At 42.0% G+C, this 26,636-nt stretch overlaps 1 protein-coding gene across 6 annotated transcripts in view; it reads right to left on the bottom strand.

Annotated features, from left to right (window-relative positions):
- Positions 1-927: 927 nt before the first annotated feature.
- The window catches only part of luzp1 (leucine zipper protein 1), a 55,001-nt gene continuing 29,292 nt past the window's right edge, over positions 928-26,636 (bottom strand). For all 6 annotated transcript variants that reach the window (XM_051948540.1, XM_051948536.1, XM_051948547.1 and 3 more), the window contains 6 exons: positions 20,086-20,430; positions 17,695-19,978; positions 16,574-17,163; positions 16,292-16,471; positions 8,038-8,312; positions 928-7,311 (listed from right to left, as the gene is read on the bottom strand). In XM_051948540.1, coding sequence (XP_051804500.1) covers positions 8,073-8,312; positions 16,292-16,471; positions 16,574-17,163; positions 17,695-19,978; positions 20,086-20,217 — 3,426 coding nt within the window. In that variant the 5' untranslated portion in view covers positions 20,218-20,430 and the 3' untranslated portion in view covers positions 928-7,311; positions 8,038-8,072. The remainder of the gene's footprint in view (positions 7,312-8,037; positions 8,313-16,291; positions 16,472-16,573; positions 17,164-17,694; positions 19,979-20,085; positions 20,431-26,636) is intronic.

Here is a 26,636-nt window from a genome sequence, read left to right as displayed (position 1 = left end):
TTTTTGCATCATCTATTGATACTTTTTATTAAGGACTAGTACTGTATACCTTACTGTAAATATGACGCAAAGTTGCACCGTTTTTTGCAACTTCTCAAAATCTAGGCTGCTATTTAGGCATTTTAAGTAACTTTAATCAAAATGTGTACAGTGGAAGGATTTTACTGTAAAGGCAGAATGTTTTAGCCGTGTTAAAGGGATTTTCTTACTCAGTATATAATCATTATATACACAGCTGCCTGTAAATGTCCCTCTATATTTAGTTATGAGACTACGAATACACACATTTGCGAAGTTCAGTCCTGCAAATAAAAGCAAAGTAGCTGAGTTCAACATGCCGAGGCTTGTGGCTCTGTACAAAACTGCCTGGGAAGGTAGTAGGAAAAAACACCAAGCAGCTTCAGTTAATTTAGGTAGAATGAAAAGGTAAATCACAAGAGCACCCTGCATTACGTTCTTTTTTTTAGTAAAGTAAGTGCAACTGAGTTCATAAAAAGCTGGATTTATCAGACAAGATCAAGCAAGATTAGATGGCTATTTAAAAGTAACCTACGGTTTCAGGGAAAAGAAATGCTGGCTCTCTCAAAGTGAGGCGCAGCTGTTTAAGGGCAAGATGTGAGTGTGTGTGCTGACTTTGCATTCCGCAGCAGCTTGTGGTTTTTCCTCCTTGTACCTGACCAATTTGCCTTATTTGTCTGCATGCTTATTTTGCATACCGTCAGCTGCTGTTCTTTCTTTCTCCCCTGCTGTAGAAAGCAGCAGATTGGATTCACACACTCATAGAGGGTGTACTGCTATGAAAACAAAACTGGCCGAGCTTGTTCAGCAAAAAAAAAAAAAGCTTAAAAAGAGATGAACATACGCGGTTGTATTTTACACAGGGAGCAGCTCTGCACTCGCACACACAGGTTCGGACATGGAGACGTGTTACAAACAGGTTGGTTTTTATTTTTATTGGAATACATATGGTCTGCTGTACAGTTGGCAGCTTCGAGAGACCTACATGCAGAGTGCGCCAGCCACAGTAAGGTTAAAACATGCACAATGTATTAAGTCTAAAACAGAAAATAAAATTAAAAAAAAAAAACAGCCTCCCCACACAGTCCACCTGGCATTGCTGACACACTGAGAAGCGAGAATAAATCATAAAACCCTTTTGAGCTGATTTTGTTACATACATTGTTGCGTTTGACACCTCTGTCTGTCAGTCTCCTTCGTTTGCAAGCGAATTTTACAGACACTTAGCTATACAAAAAATAAACTGATTGTACAGGCCAGAAATGTGGATGTAAGAGAGATGAGATCCAGTTAAAAATGTCTTGTTTTTAAAAGTTTGAATTATTCCTGTTAGTATTATTGGTGTGCGTCTTATATATGTATATATATACAGGAGTGTCTGAGGCCTGCACGCTTCTTTCTTTGGCAGCTCTTACAAACATACAGCACAGAAGATGTACAAACCCTGAATTTATGAGCGAGGGAGAACAGAGCAGCAGCAAAATAGGAGGAGCACCGAATGGTCGCCATTAAAATCAGGACGACACATGGTGAACCGCTCAGCGCCGGTGACCTGCTCTGCTCTGATAAAATCCACATAACTCTCATTCTTCAATGACTATGACACAACGCCGGCCTCTCTCTTTCTGTTTTGAAATGAGCTTCCTATGTGACCCATGGTGCGTCATCACGTCTCCAGGTTGTAAGAAATGTCTCACATTAAACTAACAAAAACACAAAATACAAGAAGTAGAAGAAGAAAAACTCTCCAGGAGTGTAATACCAATGATGAAGATACATTACCTTGCAAAAAAAAGGAAAAAAAAATCATTCTTAAAATCAAGATAGACAAATAATATATTTCAATAATAAGGCCCACTTTACAAAATTACAAGATTTTCCTTAAATAAAATCTATCCAACATAGATTCCAAAATAAGACATCTTTTGTTTAACAAAGAAATAAAAACATACATAAGCAGAAAAAAGATACAACCCTCAAATTGAATATTTCCCCTTTATTTCAGTATCTCAGAGACAGGGCATCCATCTGGGGAAACACTCACAACTGTCTAACTGTAAACTGTAAATACTGTGGAATGATTTTGGCACAATGTTAGAAGGCTGAGACACAGACATAGCAGCGTGCCACACCTCGACACATACGTTCAAACAGGATTTCTTCACTGAGTGCACGCCAATTTTACTTTAAATGATGAGATGATTAGAAAATACTCTAATTTGGCTGGCGTACGGCGCATATACATAGATATTTATACATACGACTGTTACATTCAGCAAACAGCTACTGAAGACAGACGTAAAGTACAATTATGGCGCACAAACGAGGAAAACTTTTTGACAAAGGGGGACTAAGGGGGCATTAGTCGTTTGAGGTCTTAAAGTTAAGTGCTGGTTAAGTGCAGATTACAGTCTACGCCACCCAATGACACCATGACCCCGGCTTCACAATGGACACCTTTGAGGAGTGAGCCATTTCTACCTCGCCACTCCAATCTCCACTAAGTACATTCTAGTCTACTTTATAAAAGGGAAAAACAATGACTTGTAAATAAGGGATGTTTTTACATACACCAACACAGCTTAAGAGGATTTCCTTAGCTGGTATTTGAGCAGGAAAACGCTAGCAGCCTCCTTTTTCTCTCCATTGCTGAACCACATCTTCTCCTCGTATCAAACTTGGCGTTGCCTGAAATAATCTACTACAGCACCAGCTTTTACACCGGTGCTCTGATTCAGCACGTTCTGCAAAGACTGTCATCGATCACAAATCAGAGGAACAATCACAAACACCCAGCAGTTTCTTTATAGCACCACAAAAGCCTTAGAAGTCTATAAACCTGTAAAGTCTTCACTCAAATCCCAGATGACCAATCAGTGCGTTCCACCATGTCAACACTGTACAGACTGTCACCACTGGAAGAGCCAGTAAGACTCATCACATGCAGTCTTTTGCACATATAGATAGAAGTGGTGACTGGTCTTCTTGGGACACAGAGCCCAGCTGGGTTTCATTGGACGGAGTGGACGTAGAGCCGGGTTAGCTGTGGTGTTAGTGTACTTTGGGGCCTTGTAAGGAAGAAAGGCAGCATGCATAGCCGAGGATGGAGTTTCAACTGTGCTCTTTAAAAAGCCTTGCTTGCTTTGAACCCTGTCTCCAGGAGGGAAACCCTCCAACGCGTCATAAAACCTACAGTTTCCGACAGCTGGGCTCTTCCTGGGACCCCCGACTCAAATGATCTTTTCAGGGAAAGAGGGGGAGAAAAAGGTTGAAGAGCAGAACAAATTAAAGGTAGAAGAATGAATGGAGGAGAACAAGATGAACAAAAGGCTTCTCAGTGTACTCTACCATGCACTGATTGTCTGCATGGTAGAGTATCACAGACTGGATGGAGAGAAACGGGACATGAGAGATTTATTTGGGAGGGCAGTAAGGCGGGATAAGGGTCGAGGAGGGCATTGGTGTTAGCAGCTGCATCAGTACGTTGCTATCTACAGTAATCCTGACCCACAGTGACATCAGCCTCAAAGACAAACTAAAAAGTCTTGAGCCCTGCATGTCCGCTCTGACACACACACACACACACACACACACACACACACACACACACACACACACACACACACACACACACACACACACACACACACACACACACACACACACACACACACACACACACACACACACACACACACACACACACACACACACACACACACACACACACACACACACACACACACACACACACACACACACACACACACACCACACACCACACACTTCTTACTCAAGGATCTGCAAAAGTTTACAACACGCTTGTTCACGTGCCGAGCCTTAAATGAGGACCCTCGCTGACATATTAACAACATCACACACCCATAGAAGACCACGTGGAACTCTGGCAGACTGATGGCAGGCAGAGCTGGACATTCAATACCCAGGGTGTTTTAATTATCCACAAAGTGGACATCACTGCCAAGCTGTCCGTCTTCCTCTCTCCTGTATTTAGAAGCCCTGAGTCAAGATGTAGAGACAGGATTAGAAGCAGCCCTGACCTCTGACCTTCCAGCTACCCAGGGAGCTGCCCATCACTGTCTGGTGACAGGCCCCTGGCCTTCAATAAAACAACTCTCTGAAACCAGCAACAAATATGACTGCTGTTTAGAGCCAAGGCTTTCCTTCTAGGAAATGAGAATCCAAGGAAAACGCAGAGAAACAGAGGAAGGTAGAGGACAAGAGGCGAGGGGAAGAAAGGGACACTTGGCTTCTCTAAAATACTAAAAGAGAAGCTGGAACTGGTTGAAAAGAGGAGAGATTGGGGAAGAAATGGCTTTTCGTCTTGGTAAATGAGAAGAGTGGCAGCACAAACAATAACAGAGAGAACACAGAAGGACTATATCATCATCAAGTCATGGCATGTGCACTGAGAGCTCTGAACAGTATGTCTGGTCTGTTTTTACTCCATCATAAAGCCAGCAGTGGCCATGAAGAAGCCGCATGGCAATCCTTTTTGAGGCTACGCTGCACCCTGCGACTCTGACAGTCAAATCCAAAGGACACAGCTTTCTGGGCAGTGTGGTCTATATTCTTTAAAAGGGTACTTTGGAGTTGGGTTCGAACAAAAAGAAAAACGCAGGGAACCTAGTTCTGACATCCCTCAGGGAGGAGTTCCGTCGGAGAATCAAAATACTTCTAGAATGATCCATGACAATCTTTAAATTTAAAAAATATAAAGTTAAAAAAACAAAGTAAAACAAAATTAAACCCTACAATCAGTATTGCATGTCATTTATCTGCACTGTAAGTGTAATAACATGGTGCAAGTCTGACTTTGTTGGGACAATCTACTTCTCCTATTGTATCTCAAGGCACAGATGAAAATATTGTAGATATTTCTAGCAAAGGGTAAACAATGGAAATAAACATCAGTGAAAATGTGCATTCTGAAGGTAAACAAACTTTTGAGTTTGGACCTGGCAAACTTGTTTTTACAGTCATTACCTCCTATATCTTTATGTACACCACCATGACTGACATGGCTACAGACATTGTATGGGGGAACACTTTGATTGCATATAATCTCCTGCTTGCATAAACAGTAAAGTGACAAAGTGGCAACAGACTGAGCTCCGGCCACCAGGCAGGCCTCTTCACAATTAAAGAACCTGTACATATATGGGTACTAATAAATACTACAGCTAGATGGCAGCGGGTAGAATACAGGAGAGCTAAGAAATGTATTCAGACTGAATCAGATCATCCCCAGCAGGGTCTGACACAACACAGCATTGAAATCCACAACAGCAGAAGAACCAGATGGAGAGCAGGCTTGAAAAGTCCCAAGTTCTTTAAGAGATCCAGAACCTGGTCCACAGTTGTCACAGTTATGGTTACGTTACTTTGTCTGCCTTTGAGCAGATTCAAGAGACAAAGAATGCAGTCGTGCTGGATTAATGCATCGAACCATCAAGCAATTGGTCATTCTCAGCTGCATTCCTTAGCAACATTCACAAATTTTGTTCTGGGATCGAAAGTTTACAACGCCTGTTGTTCTGCAGTGAATCTTGAGTCAACAGTCTTAAAATTCCAGCAGGAGCCTGTAGAAAGACTTTACAGTTTGAAATTGTCAGCATGGTTTCTGTCACAGGTATGCTTCTCAGTGAAAACACCTTATTTTTTTTTACTGGCCAGTGGCTAAATCTATTCTATGGCACACTCACGGCTGCGGTGGCCCCCGCCAATGAAAGATTGCTCCAACATACCAACCACAAGTCGATGTTTTATGATGAAACAAAAAAATAGTACACCTCTATAGAAATAAGAAACATCTGGGATGATTCGCACGGCGAACTCAGTCACATACAAGTTCAGTTTCTTGTTGGAAGTCCAACCCCTTGGGTCTTTCCTATGACTGGCTGGTGGATACACAGTATTTATGACAGGACTGAAAAAACGCCAGGTCAGGTTTGCTGGTAATCCAAAGTTCAATGTTCAGTTCAAACCGAAACTCCACTTTGCTATGGCTCTCTTAAAAATACACAAATGAGGACAGTTGCAACAGCTGGAAAAGCACCATGGAAACTGTATCCTGGTTTAAGGTTATAAACACTGACACCCCCACTAATCTGTTTTTTTTTTGTACATGTGGATTGCATGTCAGTGCATGCAATCTACGCTCTTTATACTTAACATGATTGAGAAGAAAGAGAGATGATGATGCAGAACAGGAAGCGAATTACACCAAATCAAAAAAAAAAAACATAAATAAGGTCCCAGTCTGTCAGAAATAATGTTTGTGTGTCTGCGTGTGTAGGCACGCTCCTAAAATGCGGCCAACCAGCAATCCTTGAAGCAGACTGCATGCTGAATCACAATCTTTCAAGTGCGCTTCGTTTATTACTTGGAAACATGCAAATGGCCGCTCAACATCTAAGACCCCAAATTACATCCATTCTGAGGTCAGTTCATGCCGGAAAGTGGTGAAATGGATTCAGAAATAAACCTAAAGTTAAAAATGTGCATGTGTTTGTTTGTCGTTTGTGGATATATCTGCATGGTTTCCAAATCTATGTGTGAGATAATTGCGAAAAGAAGCCTGTAGAGCCTTCCAAGTGAACGGACGAAAATATTATACTGAAAAGTGGGTAATTCACTTCCTGTTTTTGGTCATAATTAAAATAAAGATCTTTTGGTTTGTGAAGCCCCATGACATAAAGGTGCACTGTTGATGACTGAAGACGGGGTTTGTCTTTTCAGCGATGAAGAAACGTTGAAATTTCGAAGCAAAAGCGGCACATCAAGCTCCGCTGAGGTTACTGTAACGGTCCTCAGAGAAAGGCATTCACGCTTTCAGGAGAACCTTCTTCCTCTAGCTCTCTTTAAACCCTCTCTGGCATGCAGGAAAATCTCCAGCGCTCCCCAGCATGCCAGCCTCTCCCTTGTCAAGTTTCAGGATTACACTATAATACATCCAACACAAGAAGCAGAAGAGGATACGTGGGCTGGTGAGGTGACCTCCGAAAAACTGTACAGGCACTGGCTTTCCTTTTATACCTTTTCTGGCACAGAGAAATTTCCGCATAGTGAGAGATGCTCATGTCTCAGCGTACACTCAGGGTCGGGTCTGTAGTTTGTTGTTCTATATTGCTGCAACAGATATTTTCTTTTTGTACTTGTTGCAAAAGCTGCAGGTGTTGTCCGCTAGAGATGGTGGTAATATATGTAGCCATGAGTTGACGGGAGGCCGGTGTTTGGCCCTCCTTGTGCCGATGAGAGCTGAATGGAGTGCTGTAGAGGAAAAAATAAAGCAAAAGATCTCAGTAAAACCTTCACATTGAATTTTTTTTAATCATATCTATTCATCTTATTTGGAACCATAACTAGCCTGTATTCTCGTTCTAATTTCTTTGAAAGTGTGCCAGAGGGAATAAAGGTGATTTGGTAGTAATAAAAGGGGAAATAGTGAATGTGTTTAACTTGTGCACTTCCAATTAAAATCATTATCATTGATTTACAGCAGATCTGCTAAATGTGCAAATGTGAAGATAAGAGGAGTTTCTAAGTTTCCAATTGTAAATTAATAATTAATGAATGTTCATCTAAACGTAAACTGAGCTTTTACATTAAGGACGTTACAATTTTCTAACATCTGTACTAAATTGTTGTTTTTTTCTGGTACTTCTCAGGGAAAAAAAAATCTTAATTAAACAAATATGTACAGAGCATTTCTGTCAGTGCGTGCTATCAAATTCATCCACAGCAGAATTCACCTGGAACTGTCTTCTGCAAGGATGCTTCTGGAGGCTGGACAGTAGTTTTTACAATGACCATTTCTCAATGACTTTAATGACTGCACCAGTGAGTGTAAAAGCACTTTGATTTTGCAAATTTGATGAGGCAGCTCCTTAAGAGACTTGACATTGTATCAGGGCTAATTAACATCTTTCTCTGTTAATTAAAGAGTTTCAGGAGTCAGATGAAAAGAAAAGAAAAAAAAAGTAAGGCTTCTCCTACCTGTTCTCTTGCTGTCCTGTTCAGATCCAGTTGGTCTAATGATGTTCAGACTGACGGTGGCTCCACTGTCTGCTTCCCGCTCCACTCCTCCCCTCAGCTCTGGCTCCTGATCCTTGACCCCGACTGGACCAGAGCTCCCCTCCTCTGGAGGAGGCTCCTGACGTCTTCGACCGGTCATAAGAGCTCCCCAGGTGGTGCGAGTCGCTGGGTAGCTGTCGTCTCCAAGAGGCCGGGCTGTGGCTCGGGTTTGGACTGGGATCCAAGTTATCAGCAGCCTGAAAGAAAGAAATCATGAAAGAAATTCGATTAAAAAAAAATCTAAACAGTCAGCAGCTGCAGCAAGTTGTTTGGATTAGTTTGGCATGGTCTGGACAGAAACATTAACACAGAAGTCAGTTCATTCAAAACCATATTCTGGAGTTTTGGGGCATTTTGTTTGTTTAGTTTGGGGCCTTGTTTGGACCTTATGTGGGCATTAAATACATGCTGTTTATGTTAACTGGTGTGTGACAAGGAAAGTCTGCCATGTGGACTTGTGCCAGGGGAAAAATCCCCAACCAAAAACCCCAAACATACCCCAAGCTGAGAGATTTATAATTTGGTGGGCTGACTAGAAAACAAACCCCAAGTTACTAGTCTGTGGTGGCTACAACGGCACGTCCCCTCTCATAACCTCAGCAACCCTGCTTGAAAAAGCGAGAGTTAGATGACGATGCAGTTCCTAAAGCACACAGAAACAGCACCCCGCTCCTGTAATTTCAGCTTTAAAAAAGCACCATAATTAGTGACATTTGGTGGGTTGGAGTTGGCTTCTGATGCAGTTTTAGAATGCATTCTCGCTAATTGGCTTTAATGGAGCCCTGCTGGACTGCCTTTCTCGGTCTCCAGGGGTAACAGACAGGAAATCAGTCACCAGAAATCCCTGCCAAGTGGGTGTGCTCAGTGTGGTCACTTCCTGCTCCAGTCACTGGGGGAGGAAACAGCAGAGTGGCATATTCTCCTTCTATGGTAAGCCACTGCTGCAAGAGCTTTCACAAGGTTTCCGTGAAAAGGACTAAAGCGTTCCTCCTACGCTCAACGGGAGGCTTCTACTGTACAACGCACTGTAGTGGAACTAAAATAGCAGCATCTGATAAAAATACATGTGACAACTGAGTTATACTAAAGAAAGAAAAGGGTTGAAATTGCGCCAATCAGTGAAATATACTATATACTAAATGTTAGATTAATTGAACAGCGTTTAAAAATGCCTTTCAGTTGAATGTGCCAGTCTTTTCCCCATCTGGTTTAAAGTTCATTTAAGAAAATATTTGGTCAAAAGGACACGTCAGCCCTGTAAAAAAATACTGTCAAGTCAGTGGATGTGCCACAGCAGGGGAACTGGCACAACAAGTGCTGCTGTCAACACGGAACCGCTGCTGTTCACATCTTTCAAGCACATTTTTAGGTTGCAACACCTAATAATCTCTAGCAAAGCAGCATTGGGATGTGACAAAATGAGTAGAGAAAAAGTGGGACCAAGTTCTGCTCTCGCACCAACATTTTCATGTCAAATGAACAGAACAGGACACACATGTTCTGACATATTTAAAGTAACAGTTTGACATTTGGGAAATAGCCTCATTTGATTTCTTTCCAAGAGTTAGATCAGAAGATTGATACCAGTCTAATGTGTGTACTGGAAATATGAAGGCATGGCCAGTAGCTGGAGCATAAAGACTGGAAACAGGGGGAAACAGCTTAAAAAAAAAAGAAATTCAGCTTCCAGCACCTCTAATTAAAGCATTCTATCACTTTGGTATATTCTGTACCAAAACTTAAGTGTAAATGCTCCAAGTTGTGAGTTATCTACTAGACTATTTCCTTCCTGAAGTCTCTGCTCACAGTCTGTCATATTTAAAGCTTTTTTAAAAAAACTTTTTTGGCACGGAATAAACCAAACAAAGACGTAATAATTTGTGAGTTTTAGAGTGGCTAGCAACAGCATTTTTGTTTCATTTAACAAAGAGATACATGCTCCTTTCTTCATCATGTGCAGAGGAATCTTTCTTACTACATCAGTGTGTTAAGAAGAGTTTACATTAAAAACCAAAAAGAAGCTCTCCAATGCAGAATGGTGAGCATCACATTTAAGAAATGCAACACGTAGCGTGTCGGAGCTTCTGCAGAACAAATTATATCCTCGTCTTAAATCTATCTGCCCCTGGTCTCTCGCCCAATTTACAGGGAATGATGTTGCTCTGCCAAACTCTTAAATCTGCTCTATAGCAAGGCAATACCCTTGACAATGCAGGTGAAAAATTTTAGGAACGGTGAAATTTACCTAGACGATGAGGATGATGATTGGTTTATTGGTTATGATTTACAGAAGCCATTCATTTATTGCTTTGTGCAGTCTCTGCTCACCGGTTTTTCTAAACTGCTACTGACAGTGCCACACAGCTGAACTCAGAGTGTTATTCCAGAGGGATCTTTCTATGCAGGTCACATCAGGCGAACAGTGAATAGCGGAGCAGCTCTGTTTCCACACTTCACCTTGCTGCCACTGGTTTCTGATTCAACAAAGGATGTTTTGGTATCTCGCTCATCGGCCATATCGGCCCCGCTGTCCTCGGCCAAACATAAGTTCATGGCTCATTCACGCACAGGCTGAGGTTTCCTACTGCTACAATGGGGAGGAAGTACTACAGTGCAGTTCTGTTCTGGAGACTGAGGTGTGGAATGACTGCTACAAAAAGCAGGCAATTCCCATTTTAACACTGACCTGTAGCCTGGTCGGCCTTTTCATATCAGACTTGGCCCTGAAGTGTGTTTGGAATCACGTCCGGTATGGACATTTTGTCTTTTTTTAAACAAAAAAAAAAAAATCACATGCTTTCTATTTCCAGCTTCTTAAATTTGAGGATTAATGCTTTTGTTTGTTGCACATGATGGTAAAATGAATACTTTTCCCAATTTGGAGTTGTTGCACAGACAAAACAAGGGATTTATAGATTGGTTTGGTGGAAATTAGACAACAGGTATCAATATGGTCTCAGACTGCAGATAAAATGGTTAATTAAAAATTCTGCATATTAGCTGGTAAAAGTAATCATTAACTGTAGCCTTAACATGGTCAAAACTTCAGTGCTGATTTGCTGGGTAATGGTTTTCATGTTCACCATCTTAATGCTACCATTTACTAATTTGCACTAAACATAAAGGAGAGCATAAGATGATGAAATTGTCATTACATTTGGCAGGCATTTGGTTTGAAAAAAGGGTCACCAGAGTTATACAATTCATCTTAAAGAGAGCCAGTTTCACGATGGGGATGAATTATGGAGACAACTAAAAATGGCAACATCAAAGTGGTGCCAACAGAAATGATAACAAATGTCTTAATCTCTTGGGTAATGCTAAATGTCTGCAGGAAATCCTTTTGAAATCAGTTGGGATAGAACAACATTACCATCTGTAAAAAAGGTGTACTGTTAACAAGGGATTAGACAAACCAGAAAACTGAAGTCAAAGCTGATCAGCAGCCACAGATTTGGACCCTGATGACAGTGACCTTTCACAAAATGAAATCATATCATTCTCTGCCCCACACAAGTCTGAATAAATGACATACAAATAAATTAAACTTGAGTCTAAAAAAATAAAGCTAATCAATAAGCTATCGGTCTGCCCAGGTTGCTCCAGGATACTTATGGTATTGGGAGTGTCATCTCCTCCTTAATTACTATAGATCAATATCACCTGACTGATCCACGGTAAGCTGATTTTCAGTGCGCTCTACTCTCATTGCTTCTGCATGAAAGGTGGGCATAGAAATGAAAAAAGCTATTTCCTGAAAGTATACTGAGAATGCTCCTGTGCTCATGTGTTTTTTTTTTTTCAACCAGCCATTTTATGTTCAAAGTGAATTCATGAGGAGTAAAGCAGAAACACATGTAGATCGCAACTTAGATGGATCAACGTTTGGCCAAAAAGAGAAGACTAAAGATATCCAGTTAAATTACAAATCGATGGGACGTCAGTTAATGATGACTAGAGTGCCTCCATCTACAACCTTGTAATAATACAACCCTCTTCTATCAACCTTTGACACTGCAATCACAGACTAATCTTAACCTTCCACTGTCCTGACATACAGCTGTATTTATCCAAGCCTCTTGGGAATGGATGCTGTTCAGACCACTGAAGCGTTTTGAAAATCCAAACCAAAGATGATCGGCTGAGCTCCAAGACATGCTTCAAAGCCTGGTCATGTTTGGAAGCATCTCTTTTTAACTGTGGCAATTTTTTCTCATAATTGCTATTCAAATCAAGTGACCAGTTCATGCATCAAATATAAAGATGAACAAGGATTTACCATACCGCAGAGTCAACCGAGTGGCATTTAGGAAATTCCTACAACAAAATTACAAAGTGCACGGCTGATAAAAAGCTGAAGGAGCAACAACAAGACAGCAGTTTATCAGGTTCCGGCTGATTTACCGCATCAGAAGGGATTCGTTTGAAAGTCAATGACCAGGTTCCCCAAGGCTCTCATGGATGAGTGATGTGGGGTCAAAAAGAGGAGAACAGGAGCCTTATGTCCGTTAGGCTGTAGTCCTGAAAATGCAGAGCAAGGGTCGAGGCCGTGTGGTGGAAGTGAGGTGCACTGAACTCGACAGAGATCCTCAAATACGCTAGTCGAAGTCATTTTGTTCACATCGGGGCTTGATGACAAATTAAATGATGGGCGGATGAGGAGCGAGTGAGAGAGGAGGAGTCAGCATCGACAAAACAAAGGCCGTTGACACTCTTTCTGTTGGTCTATATCAGCAATGAAAGGGGTGTTAGAGGGTTGAAGCTCAGTGTTAGACAGATTTCATGAAGCCCATTGAGGCTAATGAGAGGGAGGAACCCTGGAGGCAATTACAGCCCAAAGACCGTGTTAGCTGCTATGTTTTTATACAATGGCGAGTGGAGAGAAAAGAGCCCAGCTGAATGTTCTAATGTCTGCTGTCTTTGCCGTGTATAACTATAAACTATGCTGTAATGGTGCATATCTGTATGTAAAACTGAAGACGTGACACAGAAGCAGAGGAAACAGCTGGACAAGTATTCACGTGGACCACTGCAGGCTGTTAGTCTCGTAGCAAGTCCATACACTTAATTTAGCAAAAGAAGCTATTTTTTTTTTGTTACACGCAAAATGTTGACAAAACAAAACAGGCAACTGACAATGAAGAAGTCTGAAAGTGCTGAAATCTATATGAGCCAAGTATGAAACAGGAAGGTTAGAGCTGAAATGTTTACCGGATTAAATGAAAAGTCAATAAACGAAAAAAATTAACAGTGACTACTTCATAGTGGCTTCATCACCACGGTACTGAACAGGAAGCACTGCAAAGTTTGGATGGGAATTTAATGGAGAATTAATAGATTATTACTCAAAATAAATTTCAGGATTTGACATTACATTTTGTTTTGTTTTGTTTGGTAGTTAAGGACACATTTTGGTCAGTACAGAAGAAGTGTTTTGACCATAAATCTGTCAAAATTCAGGCCATAGCTAACATGCCTGCATGACTTTTTTTATACGATGGAAGAAAAATTATGAGTGAAAGAAGCAGTCACTGTCATGACTGAGTATTTGCTCTGTGGAACTACAATGTACTGATGACCATCTTAAAAATACATATTCTGATTTTATGGGCTTATGTGAGACAAACCTAAGGATATAATCCTGTCCTTATTCTTCTACAGAATTATTCTGTATGTATGGTTGAATTCTGCCAATATTACAACTTGCTGTTGTGTAGCGCAGAGTCCTTTTATAGTGACTGAGCAGGAGTGTAAGTGAGCTAGTGTGCCTGAGCTGCAGCAAATGAGGAAGAGAAGCAGGGACTTCACTGATCTATAAATTCTACAGGAAGCAACAGCGTAAAGCCATAGCCAGCCACTTTAAGGCCGTCAGAGGTGAACGTCTTTTATCTCTTCGTCTCCTTTTGTGGTGTTTGATGCAACTGAAACCAGGTTTGGATATTTTGTTAAACTCCTCCATCTCCACGTCTCCGCTCCATCACTTCAAAAACTTTTAAAATTTACTTTCTGTTAATGCAGTAGATCTAGAGGAGCATCATCAGAACCGAATCTGAAGAAGAAAATATCAACCACCTGACCTCCTCAGAATCATCTGGTTCTTCATCTCCAGTAACTTTATTAATGATCAGAGTTCTACCTTCATACTGTGAATATTTCCACAGTTCAAAGTCCTTGAAGTCCATAAAGGTGGGTTCAAATTTATCACCTTTTAATGGACTTCTTCCATCATTTCTGAGCCTCAGAACTTCATCAGTACTGCATATAGACATGTGACATTGTAGGAGGAAAAACACATCTGAGTTCTGCTAAAAACTGACACCAGATCAGTTTTACATCCATGCAGGTGAGAACCAGAACAACGCAAAAATGGTCCAAAATGACTTGAAAAAACAACTGGAAATTGTCCAAAATGAGCCTGCATGATCCAAAGTGACTCAAAAATCTGTCCATAACTCAGGAATGATGCAAAACTGCTGAAAATACATTCAGAATGACCTAAAAATTATATAAAAATTGCTTTAAAAATAATCCAAAATGACTTCTAATATATAAATTTGACACACAGAGATGAGTTTTTAGGTATTAAATTAATCACCAAAGAGCATTTAAACTGGATAAGAGTTCTCAAAGTTCTCCCACAGAACCTATGAAGCTGATAAATGACCATGAGTTGCACTACTTCTAAATGCAGACCACTTCCATCATGACTCAAGCACGGCAGCAAAAAAAAATAAAAACAAAAAACCCCAACACATTACAGGATGTCATCATACATAATGTAGTGTGTGAAGTAAAAAAAAAAAGAAGTCTTACAAAATCTCTCCAGGACTATTTTCCACAGTAAATTTATACAAACATGAGACAAGAACATTTTGACTGGATTTATCTTTATCACACTACATGGCAAAAGACGCCAAAGATGATGGATGGGGCAGCAGACACTTTGCATGTGTGTGTCTGTCTCCTTGGCGACATCCAGTTTATTTATAGGGGAACATATTGGGATCTCACCCAAAGGCCTGTAGTGGAGCCTATTAGTCAAGCTGACAGACTGATATGTTATTGCGGCCATAGAGCCCACATGTGTAAGCAGTGTTACATCCATCTGACAATACATTATACACCAATAGACAAGTTCGTTAATACTGTATCCCACTAGCAGTTTTCACCTCGTATTTCTGACGACTTGTATAAACGCTCACACCCCATTAATTCAGAAGCAGATATGCTCACATGTGAATGCATAAGCACACACACTTTGTACTGCTTTATCCTCTGAAGTGTGGGAGAAGTAATATGTCAACTTGGCTGGAAAAAGTTTCGTCATACTAGATGTGAAAAATGTACCAACTGCAGGTGGAAACTTCAAATGAAAGTCATAAATATAAGCTACACACACCTTTGCATAGATTATGTTGAGGTGAGGACTCCAGCAATTGCCTTCAGTAATATTTGTGTAGAACAGCGATGCAGGCGGGCAGGGTCGCACACTGTAATGTGGTGGCACATTTAAATAAAAGAAAGCTATTTTCTTCTCCTTGAGGTTTTCCTAACCTCCTTTTCCCCCTGTTGAGGTCTTTTTCATTTCCATCCTCCCTCATTTTTTTGTCCCACCCTTTTCTCTTTGTGCTTGCTGGGGCAGCAGGAGAGGGGCCTGAAGAACTGCTGCGCTAAGCTTGAAGTCACAGAGCCTGGTGTCAGGAAAAAATACAAGCTGAGCTCTAATGCAAAGTGAACACACCAGGAGCTGAGAACTGCGGCTGTACTTTCTGCATTCTTTACCTTCAAGGCGAAAATATTTGGAGAGCGCTTTGGAAAGTACCTTCACCTGTAAAACAACTTTTATCTGATAGAAAAGTGACTTTAGAAGTGCAGCAATACCTCAGGATTTTTTCTTGATTTATGCCCGAAATATTTGACAAATTCACCATGAATGCAAACACAAGACCGCTTTTCAAAAACGGCAAGAACAAAACTGTCTGAAAATTAGTTTAAAACTGTATCAATGAGAAACATTTGATAGATTTCACATTTAATACCAACAAAACCCGAGACAAATACCTCTCAGCTCAATACTAGGAAACATTTGTCATATTAATGGAGACAAGCAGACCATGTGTTAGTCAAATTAATCACTCTTGCAGCAAAGCGTAAAACCTGAAGTTGGTTGTCCTACCGGTGGTTGTTGTGCGTATGATCGGCTCCAGGACTGAGAGGTAACAGGTGCGTGGGGTATGGTCCTTCCCAAGCCTCCAGATTCCATACTGGGAGACTGAGAGCGTTTTCCTCTGCGAAGAGCTGGCTCCTCGACTTCTCTCGTGCTAGTAACCACACTGTTGATCCTGCGCATGTACACCTAAGATAGCAAAAAACACAAATATGAAGTATTTAGTTTCTGTGTCAAAAAAGTACACATTTTCACCACTGAGAATGAAACTCATTGTGTTTATAGTCTCACCTCTGCAGGGGACGGCTTGACTCCCTTCTGTGCTGCAGCATTACCAGCAGCCCCTGATCCACTGTTTACTGACTCCTCTGTATCAAAGGTGGTTGCCCGATAAGCCCTCCATGTTGTTGCAGCTTCTGCTTCATCTTCAGACCCACCGTCTGCCGTGGTCCTTGTACCTCCTCTTCCTCGACCTGCCTCGTCCCCTGATGAGGCGCCTTTGTTCCTCCAGGTGCTCCTCACAGTCACATTCTTTGTGTCTGGTAAACTGTCTTCTTGTGAGTGCTGGCTTTGTTTTTGGCTTCTCCAGCTTGTGACCGTGGTTGTGCTGCTGCAGCTGCTCTCGAATCCAGACTCGGTGTCGTTGAAGTCCGCAGAGGTGGTGTCGGGGGACTGGAGGCTGAAGTTGCTGCGTTGGCAGCACAGGTGGCTGGTGCTGGTTTCCACCCTGGAAGTGTTGTGGAGCTTGGACCTTGATGAGGAATCACTGTGGTTGTCTGCACCGCAGTCCTGGTCCTGGCACGACCGCAACGTGATCTCACTCTTGGGTATGGAGATCTCATAAGGGACGGAAATACTGCCATGGTGGTCACTGCTGGGGCCTGGCAATGAGTAAAATGATATCACATATTGTATAAGAAAACATATTTACAGATAAATTGAGCTGACAGTAACACTGTGCCCTTTATAATGTCCGATTTTGGACGGAAGTTTTAAAATGGAAATAACTCTACAACAAAGTTTGTGACTTTAAATAACAAACATTTGATGTAAATATAAATATTATATGCAAATTGACACACATTCAGAACAACAAAACTAAAGCAAAATGAACACATAAAAATCACACTCAAATGCACTGCGTCTCGAGTTAATGTGCAATAATCACAGTACATGTTCTACTCCAATTCCATGGTACCATATTTTATGAAAAAAATGTTGAACTCTGGGCTCAGAAAAGGATTTCTGATAAAAGGGTTTGATCTGGAAGTGCTTAGATGTCACATCACATAATAATGCTTTTTTTTTGAGAACGAGTAAAATGCTGCTGTTACTGTAACAGTTTTGCACAGATTAACTGTGTAAGACTGACTATAGTACTTATTAAATTGTTCTATAATGTTAACACTTACCTATGAGGATGTTACTGGTAGATGTGTGCCGTTCTCTGACAGGCAAAGGTTCACTGGACACGCTGCTGCTACGACTGCTGGTTCTGGAAGAGCTCGGGTCATTGGGGTAGATGGTGATGCTACTGGTCATCTTACTAGTAGTGGTCACGACTGGTTTGGTGGAGATCTTGGGTTTGCCATTTGCAGACAAAGGTTCTGAAATCATTACTTCCTTCCTGTCAATCTCAATAATAGCAGGCTTGATGACAGCTTTTGACCTCAGCGCCTCCCGTGGGCTGCACACTCGCTGGATTTCAATCCCTGACGGAGTGTGGATGGGCCCCTGGTGGCCTCCTTCAGCTAACTGCGTCCTGCTGTGCAGCTCCTCATCAAATGAGCTTCTGGAAGAAGAGCCCTCTGAATGCGAGTCGTGGACATGGGGGTATCTAGCATACCTAGAGGTTGCAGTCCTACTGCTTACAGTCGTACTAGTCGTCTCAGTTACAGGGTCTGGTTCAGAGGGCCTTGAACCCGTAGATTCTGTTTCAGAGGCAGACGAATGACCCTCTGACCCCGGGTCACTGGGCAGCAGCGGAGTGATGTGAGATCTGTAGGCTGTGTATGATCCATTGGCTTTGGATAGACTAGAAGTGACCGGTACAGAGACAGACTCCTGAACTGGGTCTGCTGATTCCTGATCTGAGGCAGATGCTGTGTCCTTCTCTAGTGCAGAGATACTGTTCATGGTACTGGAGCTTTCAGGCACTACATCAGAGTTGTTTGATTCGCTATCACTACCAACGTATAACTTTGAAAACTTTTCTCTGCTCTTCTTAATGTCCCCATCAGTCTGTTTATGAGCTGTCCTCAGCGGCTTCTGGTCATTAGCAGCTGGAGGGTAGCGACTAAGAACAGACACCTTTTTAATATCACTAGAAGTCGTATTTACAGAGCTGTATGTGGCTCCTCTTGTCTTTTCCTCAGTTCCCCGAGCTGTGTCTCGTATTCCGTTATCAGATGAAATCGAAGAAGTCGGGGTTTTGGGTGTCCTTCTACTCTTGTGAGCAGGACTGAGGGCTCTCCTTACAGATTTAGGAGAACTGTCTTCAGATTGGCTGAGCTCTTTGCTCCTCAGTTTGGGTTCTCTCTTATGCTGAGGAGACAGTTCCCTGTTTCTGTGTTTTGGGGAGCTCGGTTCTGAGACATTTGCTGCACTTCTGTATTTCGGCTTCTCTTGTCTAAAACCTCCCTTCAAAATCTCTTCATTCTCAGCTTTGCCATTCTCCAGGACCTTAGCAGGGCTGTTGGTGCAAACGTTAGTGCTTCCATTGCCGTGTTTTTCCATGTTAGTAATTCCATTTCCTCCAATTCCACCTTTTCCACACAGCTGCGTCCTCAGCTGTTCCACCTGCTCGCTCAGTTGGCGAGCTCGGTTGCGTTCTATCTGAAACTTTTCGTGAAGCTCACCATTCTTGGACTTGGAGTTCTTCAAATCCTCCTCCACTATCTCCAGCTGTTTAAGACGGTTCTTCAGCCTCTCTACTTCCTGCGTCAGCTCCTTTACTTTGTTGTCTTCCTCTTGCAAACCTTCTAGACTGCTGTTCTTCTCATTCTCAGATTTGTTCACGATACCAAGCTTATCATCAGCCAGTTTTAAGTAATCCATGCTCTTCTTGCGTCCGGCCAGTTTACTTGTGAAGAGTACTGTGGATGAAAGCTCATCTTCAATTCTTGGCCTCATGAAATCTGCACGACTGGGTTCTGTCGACATGCCAAGGCGATTTTTCTGATCATCCAGGTTTTCTGTCAACATTTGAATGATCTTTGCATCTTCTCTCTGTTTCTCTAGTAGCTTCTTGCGCTCACTCACAAAGGTCTGGGTGAATCCCTTGAGTTTCTCAAGCTCCATAGCCAATGCCATCTCTGCTCCCTCCAGTTTTTTCCCAGAGCCCTCCACCTCCTTCAAACGGTCTTTGAGTGTCTCCAACTCAGACGAAAGCTTCTTGGTCAAATTCTTCTCCTCGTTGAGGCTAAGGCAGAGCTGGCTGCAGTCTGACTTGCTCTTCCCAAAAGCTTCTTCCAGTTTCTCCAATTCAGCCATTCTTCGTTGAAGACGTTCAATTTCGGCCTTTAGCTCCTTTGTAAGGTTTTCCTCCTCTTCCAGTTTCTCTCTGACTGTACGACATAGATCCTCAGCTTTGCGTACCTCCTCATCTTTACCCTGGATCTTCAGGAGACGCTTCCTCAGAGCCTCCACATCGCAAAGCAGGGACGAGTTGCTGCCTTCTGCCTGGATGATCTTGTCCTACAAAGGGGAAAATTCAACTATTCATTAATCATTTCATGTACTGAATTTGTCTACATGACTAATTGCTTATGAAATGCAAATACATCAAGTCAACTGGTACTGACCTGCAGGTCGAGTAATTCATCCTCAGACTTTTGCAGCTTGTTGGTGGCTTCTTCCAGTTCATCCAGCCTTCGGCCAAGACTCTGTAGCTTGTGCCGCAGGTGGCGATGTGTCATGTCTTTATGATCAGACATGACTACAAAGTTCTTTCTGTTGTATCAGTGGGATTTGTTTTATTGTCCAGATTATTTGATGACAGCGTTTCTGGGGGTCCACATTTGTGTAGCAGTGACAGCGAGTCCTTAAAGCTCTTTTCTCTTTGCAATCTGTCTTGCTTTCTTTTTGCAAACGTCTCTTTAAGACTTCAAAGTTCCCTTAGAGTGTTGCTTAGGAGGCAAGTCTGTCATCTGTAGGAGGGAGAGAGGAAACAACACTTAGTCATCCCTAATTTGTCAATGACAATCATTTGTATTTTAAATGTAGCTCAGTAAGTGAAGCAAATGAGTCAAAGAAGATAGAAATTAGCAGACAGCTGACTGCAGACTGTGCCACATGAACATAGCCAGCATGTAATTTCACAGTTCCATCTAATTGCTGTGACACAAACCATAGGACAGGAGCAAACAAGGTCAAACACAAAACAAGTACTGTAAATACAAGGGCACATCATTTGGCACACACATGGACAATATTTTTCACTCTGCAATTTATGGCATATACAAATATGATCAGGAATTAGTTTCTAAATCACCATTAAGCCAGTTGATCTTTTCATTCATAAAAATAAACATTACGTTATCTGTGGCAAAGGTATGATTCATCATTATGGCAATCAAGCCTGTGCCTCTCTTCCTTTTTGCCACTAAACCCTCATGCATTTCACCTTGCCTGTACTTTGTAGGAGCTGGAGATGGCACAGCTCACATGTGTGGGTGGGGGTTTCAACATGCCTGCACAGGCTTCTACACACAGACACACACCCACACACTTTGTTGTCTTCCTGCTCGTTTATTCAACATCGATTCCTGCTTGCCTGCCTGCTTCTGCTGACAGCAGCATATCTCAATAACACGACCTCCTCCATTACACTGTCAGCCTGTCCAGACACTACACCATTATGGTCCTTTGGGACAGCGATGACGATGAAAGAAACTGCAACAGAGACTGTAAGATGCCCTCAAAATCCCTCCAACACAAGCGCATTTCACACAATTGAGAAATCCCATAATTGCCACAAATAAGGATATTTAAGCTGTGATGTCCTTTTCTCTAGTTAGTCAGTATAATTAGGCAAAAGGAAGAGGTTTGTACAGCCATTATCATGCGTTAGTTTCCATCTGCAAGCCCAGCATGGCTCATAGTGATGAGAACACAGATTATTAGCACACCGCGGTCTGCCTGTCAGCAGGGCCTCTATAAATCCAACAGTCAACGCTTTTGTCTCATGCATGATTCAGGTAGTGGCCTTTCCTAAATCCCATTACTCCTCATCCCCCCCATCATTTTGCCGAGCTTCTCCCACTGACCACGAGGGAAAATCGACCTGAGGGTAGGACACAACATCTGCACACATCATCACTTATCGACCCCCTAGCAACCGGCTCCATGGCTCCTCTTTCCTCTGTTTTACAGGACTGTGTTCAAAGATTGCCTTTTCAAAGCTACAAACCACTACATTACATGGCTTTCTTTTATATTAAATAACCTCTACTGCTGTAAAAAACATCAACCAGTGCAGTAAATTCACTAAATCTTTTTAATCTATATGAACCGTGTGTGCAAATGGTATACAATAAGGTATAACATGCCATTACAATTTACTATAGGATAGAATAATATATTTTCTACAGTTTCATTTGGTCTAAAAAGCCAAAACCACTCTTCCCACAATTCATTACATGTCTTGTTGAACATAAACCAATGCAATAAGCTTTGAAAGTCAATATGGCAGAGATTACTTTATGACAAAGCACAACGTCAACTCAAAGCGTTTAGCTGTAGCGCTTTAATTATTTCTTACTTTCATGAGGTCTAGTGGTTTGGTAATCTTCTCGGTACAAGACTTTAAGGAAATAAAGTATACAGAGGAGGAAGAAAGGAATAGGAAAAAATGTTGGGGAAAAAAAACTGTTAGCCTCGCTGTCCACTTGAATGCCAAAACACCTTAGTCAATAAGTCATTCTGTGATGCATTGGCATTGCTCAGCTGTGGCTTGTTAAGTGAGTTGTAGACCAATTTTTCTGTGTTGTCTTGAGCTAGTCGCTGTGGTCCAAAGTTGTCCCGACTGATCCTCTTCCAGTGGAATACAAACATTATGAAAATTCCCATAAATCAATTAAAAATAGAACTGGTAAAAATATTTCATTTCAGTTCTTTATGGCAGCTCTCCACACTGTAGAATGTGTCTCAAGGAAAATATACCACTGTTAGTGCTGAAAAAAGCATGTTTATTCTGTGTGTCTCAGTTATTCTAGACACCATAACTGCATAGTAACTTTTCCACTTTGGTGGACAGATCTTTCTGTCCTGACCCACTCAACTATCAAACATTTTGGTAACTGTTTTGATTTTAACATATTCCTAGTTTGATTTAGCTCCACAAAAAGCAGCTCTGGTTGAGCCCCATCCTGGTTAATAATGGTGATTTGCTAGGTCCAGTTACTCCTGTCTTGGCAGGCTGCCTACCTCTCCTCTCATTCTCCTTTATTTCTTTGCCAGCTCTCCACCTCCCTCCCTCATCTCTCCCCTCCATCTCTCTCTGACACGCACATCAGCACAGCCAAGTTGAGCGCTTTTAAGGGGTGGCAGTGCGTGCAAAGTGACTCTGGCAAGGGCCTGCCTCTGCCAAACCAATCAACATACCTGCTTCACTTATGGCAGACCCGGGGCCTCATTAGCCACATTCAGGACAAGACAGAGGGGAATTAGAAAGATGGTGGAGAGACGAAACACGTGGAGGAAAAAAGAGAAGCAAAAAGAAATTGTGTGTGATTGAAGCAGAGGAATTGTAGGCCGGCATCGGACCATAAATTCCTTCCATCTCAAGATCCACACAGACAAGTACTCAAACTCTAAATCTATATACTCAGGAATCAGGAGGATATTCCTCACTTTACGTATTTCAATAAGAACATGGAACAGAGATCATATTGAAAACACGGAGAAGGACGGATAAAAAGTGAAGGAGGTAGGGCAGAAGGTGGGCTCCTGAGGTATTCTGACATGTCTCATATTGAGTTTTATTCTCCTGCTCTGTGCTTTGACAGACAATTATGGAGAACCTGGACGGGGGCAGGAGCTGTGAGGGAAACTGACCCCTTTCATGTAGACACATTCCTAATGATGGACTAACCAGGGCATTGCCAGTCCCTCGCTCTGCCTTGTCTGCTTTTAACCAGGCCGCTGACAGGCTCTCCTTGGCCTTCTGTCTCTACAGAGGGTTCATCTTAACTGGGACATTGTCTGGGTTGTACAGCCAAGTCTGAGAGAGTATGAAAAAAAAAACTGTCTGCTTGGAATATCAGGTGGGTCAAGACAATTTGCAACCAGACAAGTTTTCAGTCAGAAAGATTCCAGTGATTGGTTCTGACCACATTCTGGCCTTTTGCGACTGACTGTGGATTCACAAGTGCATATAGATTAAAAAGAAGACTGAAAACAGTGTAAACCACCTTTTGATTAGCCGCTTAATACAACACTGTATGACTCTGGCCCCTTTCACTTCCCTAAAATCTGGAAAGGATGTTCCTTTCTTGACCTTTTGCTCTGCTCTAGTGTCCTATTGCCGTTGGTATTACAAAAAGCACTGGAACTGTTGATCGGCAGTAAGTCTTGATAACGAAGGACTGGAGTTAACTCGAGATGAGCTCTGTCTTAGTAAGTCGTAGAGGCTCTTTGGGTAGAGAGCAAAGAGTGAAAGTCACTATGGGGGGTTAACTGACAGAGGGAAAGGATGAATTAAGCATGGTGGATCCAGAGACAAAGACAACAGTAGAATACTAAAGCAGAATAAGCCAGGAGCATGTGCAGCTAAGGAACACAAGGACAGAGTGTCATTGGCAAGGCTGGATTACCAACAAGTTAAGCTTCTAACTGCCTCAGGGCCCCCGACAGTCAGGGACTCATGTCAATCATTATGTGGCAATTAGTCATTTCCCTAATAGATTTTTTTATGTATTAATACACTAATTATTATTAGTTTATTAGTATTAAGTAGGGGTTTATTAGTATTAAGGCACTAATAAACCCCATTAAAAACTAGAAAAGCAGGGGCCTTGAGGCACCTTGAGTGTTGTCAAAACAGTTCATTCAAATCTAGTTTTTCAGGGTTTAATATGGACTGTATTTTGCCTATAACGTAATAAATTTGTGCTAACATAAACAAAGCAGTTGCTAATTATTTACTAATACATGTAATACACAAACAGTACAAGAAAAGAGGCTCAGTAGGGGAACATTGCTGCTTTTTGCTTTGGGACCCCTCCTGAGTCAGTACTGTCCTAAGACGATGCATTCATGGGAGGCAACACAAATATATCTTCTTCTTTAGCCCTAAATTGCTGCTGCTGTTACTTTCCTTTGTTATAGGATAATAGGTTGGCAAGTGTAAAACTGGTCACATAATGTGCAGCAGCAAGAAGCCGATAGGTGTCCCACATTTAAAAATACAAACTAAGAACCAATTTGTTTTGGCAGGTTGATGAAGAAGCAGGAGGGCCAGACAGTGATGCATGCAAAAGAAGGGGAAGAGCAACGAGGGGAAAAAAGCAGAGGGGCTTTTGTCTCAGACCAACAATACAAGCAGTTCTGGAAATAAAACTCAGTTGAAGAGGTCCATCTACTCTGCCTGTACTCTCTCAAACACACACACACCAAGGTTACAATCATACACCATATCATTAAGGCTTTAGCCACTCTCTTCCTGCCTGCCTGTTGCCTTCAGTACATTCTGTTCTCTCCGTGATACAGAGAAAGAAGGAAAGAAAAAGAAAAAAAATCCCCCCTCTCTGTTGCACTTGACATTAGGTTGGAACTTCTGGGTTTGAAGCTCTTCTGCCTCATAAACGGTAGTTAATAAAGGGCCCCAGTCCAATCAAAATGCCTCAACCGCATCTTCATGTAGAGGGCTGCTGCCGGTTTGAATATGTGCAAGTGTGACAAATGCTGTGTGTTTGTGTATATGTGTGTGTGTGTGGAGGGACAACTGCAGTGGATGGATGCTGGCGCAGCATTGGAAGCCACAAGATGGTGGAGACCTGATGCTTGGCCTGCATTTTTCCGTTTTTCCAAGAAAGAGAAAACCGGCATCCCATAATGTTCGGTTTGCCGTTTCCTGTGCTGTCATGTTACTTTTTTCCCTGTTTCTTTCACCCTTTCGGTTTTGTACCGCTTCTGGAAAAATGGTAACGAAGTGAAAGGCAGTGTTGCATTTCAACAGAAAAATGGGTGAGGAGCTAAGGTCATGTAGCTCGTTCATTAGAGCAAGCTGAACCAGGATGTGGAATACCTACTTTGTTTGGATTTTTCCTCAAGATCCCGGGTGAAATGGCCACTTACAGTACGAGTACTGAAATGTGGTGAAATAGTGGGTAAACAAAACGTCGTCTCGAGTAGAAAAATAGATTTGTTTATGGGAGAAGACATGAAAGTTAACCACAATACCACCATAACGACAAAGCAGATGCTGTCTGCTTGTCATCACTCAATGTTTAACATATTCCTTAGTGACCTTATTTCACTTTATTCTCTTCCCTTCGACCAGTTATTTGCCCTCCCTCTCCCCCAAGAAAAAGACTGAGGATGAAATGAGAAGGTGACTTGACAAATTACTCTTTGGCTTCATTACTCTTGGGGGTATTTCCTCCCAGGCCTGGGTGCCAATGACTGAAATCACTCAGCATGAACACTTCATCCCATTTCATTTTGTATTACCAATCATTTGTCAAAGCATTTTACATTTTACTTATTTATTTTACATCACATGGAGTGGCACAACCAAGATTAGAGAGAGAAGGAAGCACAAAAGTAAACAACACAAGTATGGAACAGGTGCAGAGCAAATGAAAGCGTATATAAAAAGAAAGGAAAGGCTGTGCACACACAAATTATTCAAACAGGTATGAGTGTGAATCAACATCACGTCTCACTCTGCTGTATCTGAATGACATAAATGAAAACTTCCTTTTCCCAAAGGTGGTCGAAGGTTTTGCTTAGGTTGGTGATACAATTCTGTGAATATTAGGGTCAATTTTACTTTGAAATCATCATTGTAAAGTAGTAGACCTCTCTCAGGTCTTAGCCAAGTAACCCAAAGCCTTTTCTAGGGCTCCCCTCCCCTTCCTTCCTCTCTCATGTCTGTCTACATCAAGAGTCTTGTTGCTGGGGCTTAAAACCAGAACTCTGCTTGTACGGGTGGGCATGATAAGAAGATGAGAGAGGGGGGGAAAGAAGGAGGGGGAAGGGGAGGAGAATTGCCAGAGAAAGGTGAAGGAGAGTGTAAGACAGATGTGGCAGAGTGGGGGAATAAAAAAATCCAGAGGAGTTACAGTGTCTGACCCGTCAGCTCTCTTGGAAGAATACGCCGGTTCTACACATGCACTAAATTTTTGGCTTC

The sequence above is a fragment of the Acanthochromis polyacanthus genome, chromosome 1 (genome assembly GCF_021347895.1).
Source record: "Acanthochromis polyacanthus isolate Apoly-LR-REF ecotype Palm Island chromosome 1, KAUST_Apoly_ChrSc, whole genome shotgun sequence".
Lineage (NCBI taxonomy): Eukaryota > Metazoa > Chordata > Actinopteri > Pomacentridae > Acanthochromis > Acanthochromis polyacanthus.
This window is presented reverse-complemented; position numbering and strand designations above follow the sequence as displayed.